This window comes from Lates calcarifer, linkage group LG19, assembly GCF_001640805.2.
Source record: "Lates calcarifer isolate ASB-BC8 linkage group LG19, TLL_Latcal_v3, whole genome shotgun sequence".
NCBI classification, from domain to species: Eukaryota; Metazoa; Chordata; class Actinopteri; family Centropomidae; genus Lates; species Lates calcarifer.
Window position 1 is genome coordinate 6636795 of NC_066851.1, and position 6763 is coordinate 6643557.

At 38.1% G+C, this 6763-nt stretch overlaps 1 protein-coding gene across 1 annotated transcript; it reads left to right on the forward strand.

The window, feature by feature from the left end:
• The first annotated feature begins 1616 nt into the window (after positions 1-1616).
• Positions 1617-6266, forward strand: eif4eb (eukaryotic translation initiation factor 4eb). The gene is made up of 6 exons (XM_051078339.1): positions 1617-1621; positions 2272-2367; positions 2534-2597; positions 3923-4036; positions 5912-6051; positions 6152-6266. The coding sequence occupies exons 1-6, from the start codon at positions 1617-1619 to the stop codon at positions 6264-6266; spliced, it is 534 nt and encodes a 177-aa protein (XP_050934296.1).
• The last annotated feature ends 497 nt before the right edge of the window (positions 6267-6763 follow it).

Here is a 6763-nt window from a genome sequence, read left to right on the forward strand (position 1 = left end):
CAGCCATAAAGTGTAATATATCCAGTACATGGCATCAAAGAATCAACTAATTTCAGTATGTGTTACACCTATTTATCAATGATCTTTTCTTTCCAACATAGAGGGCTAGTTTTAGGATCACAGAATACAAAGTTTTGATCAAACAAGCACTTAATTATTTAGTCAACTGACAAAAAATAAATTACCAAAACTTTTTAAAAACTTCACAGGACTCTCAATTAAATATCCCAGAAAATATGAGAAACTTAAACCTGAGAATTTTAACAGTTTTGTGCTGTGCTTTAAAAAAGCAAAAAAAAAAAAGAAAAGTCGATTGTCAAATTGTTTATCTTCTGTCAACTAATCGATTAATTGGCTAACCGTTCCAGTTTTAAAACTGAGCTTCACTCTTTTGTTTTATTGACTGCTAATAGACAAGTATTGCTTTGGTTTGCCTGTTGAATTAACTGGGTTTTGATTGGAACAAGGTGGTTGAAAATGTAATTAACATGAACAAGTTCTCTTTTGGAGGACAAACCTGTTTACACAAAGCATTCACACATTTCGGTATCTGATCACCATCAGTATTATTGGTTGCTCCTAAATGTGAGTGTGTGAAAATGGAAAAAAGTACACATCGCCAGCTTCAAAGAAAAGATTGGTGACTTATGCGTCACCCACTTGTTTGATCTTTTGGCATTGCTCAAGAAGTGAAAGACCCTTCCTCCACACAACTGGCCAGCTTATAATGAAGTGAAACCAAGACAAATTGACCATTCACCAAAAACAGGGAATGCTTTGTTCACTGAGAGGAAGCTGAGCAATGTCCAAAGTTGTCTATGCACAATAAAAACAGCATGTCAAAATAAAATAAAAGTACAAACTACTCTTTTCTCCAAATGAGAATATGTTTGAATTCCACATAGATTCTGATCAAAAATGAAAAGTGAGTAAAGTGGAGTTATATGAAAATAAAGGTGATTATTTGAATACACTTATTTCTCACCCTGAGAGAGGGAGACTTGACATAACAGCTAATTTTATCTGTGGCATTGATCTTGTCTCTGTATTTTAATGTTATTCCTGTGTTAAAGTGGATTTCCTTCCACACTCCAAACTAATGTAGTCTATTGGATCTGACTTTTTATTTCCCCACAGTACGACTGTGATTGTCTGTGAAAGTCCGGTGACCTGTCCAAGGTGTTTCAGTGTTTTCCTCTGAATCTTTACTCAGATAGGTTCCAGCTCGCTTTTGTGCTGAATACAAATAAGCAATGAATGAATATTTTATATATATTTAAATTCCTCAAGGATATTTTGTGTCCAAAAGGGTCAAATAAGAAAGCCAAACTCAACACAAAGCCAGTCAGCTAAAAGAAAAGTTTGACCCCAAATGCTTTATTGGTGACTCACAGCTCAGTTGTGAGGTTTGAAATATATTGACAGTCAGCTTTAACTGTTGGTGCAAGTTTTATAGCCAAATATCCCCAAAATACTTGTGATCAAAATGACAGAAATGCCTTTATTTTTCTTTACTGGGTTAGATACACTATTATTCAAAGCACAATAGAACCAACATGCCTACTACTGCCTAGCATTCATTCATTCTATTGATCCGCATATTTTGTAACAAGGTCATGGGGTGCTTGAGCCTATCCTAGCATGCATTATTAGCCAAAGAAACAGACTTGTAGAGGTCCATCAAAGGGACTGTGGAGTACATGCTGCCTCATTTTATGGCCTATAATAAAACAAGAGGTATTTTACTGGACAAGTTCATTAGGAATAGTCAAATGTGTCATGAACTGAAGCCTACTGACTGTTGGTTTGTCATACTTGCTTATCAGTCAGTGAACATGCATTAACAGTTCATCTGAAGGCAGTTTCATTTGTATCAGTTGACTTATTCTGTCCTTTTCTGGCATTTATTGGGGTTGTTGTTGTTCTCACTTAAAAACAGCACCCATAGCCACTGACAGACTAGGAGCTTTAAAATTGTGTCAACAGCCACAATTTTCTTTAGACTTCTTCAACCTAAAGAGCTTAAGGCAGTTGCCAAGCCATAAGAGGATTAAGCGTTGAGCAAGTATGACACGGCGTCACAATTAATTGGACCGCAAGAGCGACGGCTTGATTTACTGAACAGTTTGTGTCAGCAGCATCCAGGTGCGCCCATACGTCGCTCATTTGTTCAGAACTCAATGGCTTTTGGTTATTTTTGTTTACCTCCTGTTTAATTAGGGGCTTGTTGCATTTATGCAGATTTCCTTTTTCTTGTTTTCGCCCCAACAGATGGTCTCTGTGGTTCTTCAAGAATGACAAGAGCAAAACATGGCAGGCCAACCTGCGACTCATCTCGAAGTTTGACACGGTTGAAGATTTCTGGGCGTAAGGAGCAATAAATCTCTCTGAGTCCTTTTGTGTTTTCTGTACTTCAGTGGAGTGACTGAAGCAGTAAAATGTCACAACTGTATACTGTGTTTCTGAATTACTGTAAGATCTGCAAATGATGAATGAGCGTGTTTTGTTAACACTGTGCTCTTGTCATTTCTAGTCTCTACAATCACATCCAGTTGTCAAGCAACCTCATGTCAGGCTGTGATTATTCTCTTTTTAAGGTAAGTTTGCGTTCATATGTCAATGTGCAGAGAGTGAGGAGTTCAAACACAAATTAAAGCGTGGTTAAAACCATTTTTTGTTTATTTTACATGTCAGTATCCTCCCTGGTGCTGAGAAAAGCACTTCATGTTTTACACAACAGTGTGCCCAGTTGCTGAATTGTGTGTTCATCAATATGTACAACAATGTTGTTGTCTCTCACTTTCTGCTGTTGACTCAATGAAACTAAAAGAATGTCATTAAAAGCTATAAAACATCTTTCTTTGAAAGTGTAAGATCAAATTTACTTGGAAATGAGATATGACAATAAATATTAAGCTTTTGCATTATTTATTATTTGTTGAAGCGTTAGATAGGAATAAAAGCCCTTTTTTGGCAGTAATTTAAAAACTGATGATCCCACAATTCTGTTTCAAACTGATCCCTGTGAGAGCAATTGGCACTGAATTGAAAACATAATAAAAACATTTTATCACCAGCTTACCAATAAAGCTGAATTGCAAGATTTTTTTTACGACAGTAGATTCAAATAAAGCTCCCGCAAACAGAACAATACCTAATTGAATTGTTGACACAAAGAATTCCAATCAAAACAACAGCATCGTTAGAGGAGTGTAGGCAAACAAAGACAGAAGACAGACATCTGCCTTTACCAGTTCAGAGCTCATCAGCTTAAAAGAGCTCATTTGCTCATTTAACCAGATGTGATGATAGAAAATGAGAAGCGTGGGCGGAAGTTTTTAGTAAGTTGAAAAGCAGGAGGCGGCTAGGAGCCACTAATTATACTGTGTTTGTGATGGGTTATGATAATAAATGGAAAAGGCGGTAATCAAATATAACCACACTCTTTGATCAGTTTGCTTTTATGGAAATCATTAGCAGGATCACCTGTGGCGAAGACTAACTAGTGAAGTTGTTTTCTTAGCAGGGGAGTTTAATGCCATCTGTATAATTTAACGTTTACAAATTTTTCATATGAAATAGTAGAAAATATTGATTTTTACCAATAACTGCAGTGTGATTGAAGATGTTGAGGCAGAGCATGTGTAGAAGGGCAGAAATGCAACTGGAGCAAGAGATGTTAAACAAATATTCAAGCATGACTGAACAAGTGTTGAGTTCTTGCTACCTTTTTAGTATTCCAGCTGTGAACGTCTAACAGGATTTAAAGAATTTGCGCTGTGATTATTTGACAGTTGGAAAAGATATTTTTCTTGCAGGCGATGTTGAAATCCTGTTGAGACCTCCCTTTTAAAGGTTGTTTTGAAGTTTTGGTACAGTGGTTCAGGATGTGTATTATTGACAATCTGAACTATTGCTGCAGGATGGCATTGAACCCATGTGGGAGGACGAGAGGAACAAGCGTGGCGGCCGCTGGCTGATCACACTCACCAAGCAGCAGAGGAGATTAGACCTGGACCGCTACTGGCTGGAAACAGTAGGTTTGGCTGTGGCTGCTGTGCCTCGTATCATGCTCAGCGTTGTTACTCAAACAAGTGGTTCTATTAATCATTTCTTGAGCCTCCTCCCAAGGTAGTACATTTACGACCTGCTGGCAGCCGTAATTAGTTGTACGACTCTATCATTACATTTGTCACACTGCTGACATGGGTTATTACATCCTCTCATACCTTTTAAAACTGATCTGAACCACAGATGAGATTGTTTAGTCTGCTTAACATCTTTTTACACACAAAACCTTCTCTGATATCTAAGAAAATAACTGGTGCCTTGACTGTGTGCTGAGCTGATGATGGGGTCACAACGCAGTCAGATGAGAGCAATTGAAAATTGGCTTTCTTGCTGCTAAATGTGCAGCCCTCACAGTGTTGTGCTGAGCTCTCTTGCTGCTCTAAAGGTCACTGACAGTGATACAGACATCTAGCAAGCTGTGACTTACCAATGAGCAAACACCACTTACTGTACTGTCAATACTGTAGCTACTGGCCTCTTGAGGGCTGAAAGATGGCAATTTATTTTTCCAATAGCATTCACACTAATTATTTTACTATATATTAAGCTGGAAGCAAAACATTTTTTAGTGTTCAACTAAACTGTCTGATATTGACACTGACAGCTCTTTTCCACCAAATGAGCTGTGGTTCTTGAACTGGTTCCATTAAGGAATGTTGGAACCTTAGTGCTATCTAGTCAACCAGACAGCAATTCAGTTTTGAGCTGAACCATTGAACTCAAGGATCAACGGAGGGCATTGCACAAGGCACAACAGGAGTGAACAGTGCTGGCAATATGATATATGTCCAAGTTCTGACAGATATCCAATTACCACTGATGTCATCACAGTTCACACTTTATGTCAAGGATGTGAAGTCTCCCTAGCTGTCTACAAGCAAGGTAAAACTAACGTCAGGAGGCTGTACTGCAGCAATATTACTAATTAAAATGGTAGTCCCATTTATATATATGGAGCTGTATTTAGTGGCAGCATTGATGCCTTGTTCACATCATGTTGTTGAAAACTTAACTGCAAGCAGCCTAGTGATAAAAACTGATATGGGGAATATCTGACATTAACAATTCCTCTGATTCGGTGAGAAGAACTACAGACGTCAACAAACTGTTGGCTGTAAATGCACCACCACTTACAGTTACATCAAAGTATAATCCAATATTGACACTTATACAAACCAGTCAGCTCAAACTGCTACAAATATGTAACACAACAAAAGCAGCTAATTTATTCCACTCTGGAATAATGTGTGATCCCTTCCCAATTAGAGTAAGTTTTTTCTTTCTTCCCATTCTGCTTTCCCATTGTATGTAAATGCAGCATGAGCACAGCAATCGAACAAGAAAGGACTGCTGTGCTATCTTTAATCTCTCATGGTGTGAACTGACTGGAGGACTTAAGTTTTTGTTTCTCCTCGCCTTGTTTTTCCCCCAGTTGATAGTTAGCTAAGAGGATTCCCTACCATTCACTGAGTTTGCATTTTACAATGGAAAAACAAAAGATATAATATTCAGATTACTGAAGTTGAGAACATTTTAAAATGTTAGATTGTGATCTGCTACATGATGTCTTTCTACCTCACTGACCTCAGAAAAGTTTGAATATGAATTGTAAACGAAAGCAACCTACCCTGCAAATGTTCTGGTAAACCTAAGTGAAAGACTGGTGCAGCAGAGGGGAAGAATATAAATCTCGATTTACCGTAATCAAGATGACAAAGCTAACAATGTCTGTGGCCTTCCTCTTTCATAAGATGTGGAGGCTTTGCAGTTACATTTAAAGTCAAGATGTGAGTCATAGAGTTATGACAATAGCTTTTATTCCTCTCTATCCATACACCAGCTCCTGTGCTTAGTCGGAGAGGCCTTTGACGACTACAGCGATGATGTGTGCGGAGCCGTGGTCAACATCCGCACAAAAGGAGATAAAATAGCAGTCTGGACATCAGACTATGAGAACCGGGAAGCTGTAACACACATAGGGTGAGTCGGATCTTCACTGTCAGTTATTATATAGTAGTGCTTATACTACAGGTGTTGACATACTCTGGTCCTCTTAACTCTGTCATTTCCCTGTCAACAGGAGAGTTTACAAGGAGCGCTTGGGGCTTCCCATGAAGATGACTATTGGCTACCAATCCCACGCAGACACAGCTACCAAAAGCGGTTCAACCACCAAGAACAAATTTGTTGTTTGAGAAATGCCCCTATGTGCCTCTTTCATTTTCTTGTCTTATTTGTTGTTGGTGCATATGTTTACTTTGCTGCAAAGACTCTGCGGAATGCAATCTGGAGGAAAGAAAAACCCCGATCCAAGACTACATGCCAAATGTTTCCATAACCTGCCCAGGACTTGAACCACAAGGGAAAAAACCCATGGAAAAAAAGATAAAACAAGAATCTTCCAAAACACTAACAATAAGAGGTATTAATAGTGGATGACATTTAGAGTGCTGCAAACTCTACTAAAGAAATTTGTGTTGATTTTTTTTTTAATGGCAGGGAATCCTGAAATGCAAAAAAAATGTATATTTCTCTCCCATTTTCTACAGCATTGTTGGTTTGCTGTAATCCTTAATGACATTAAAACCCTTTTAATTTATTACATTAATTTGCCTGCATATTATTAGATTGCTAGACCTTTATTTTATGCTCTTTTTTTGCCTTGAACTGTTGCACGTAATCAACCTTTTTA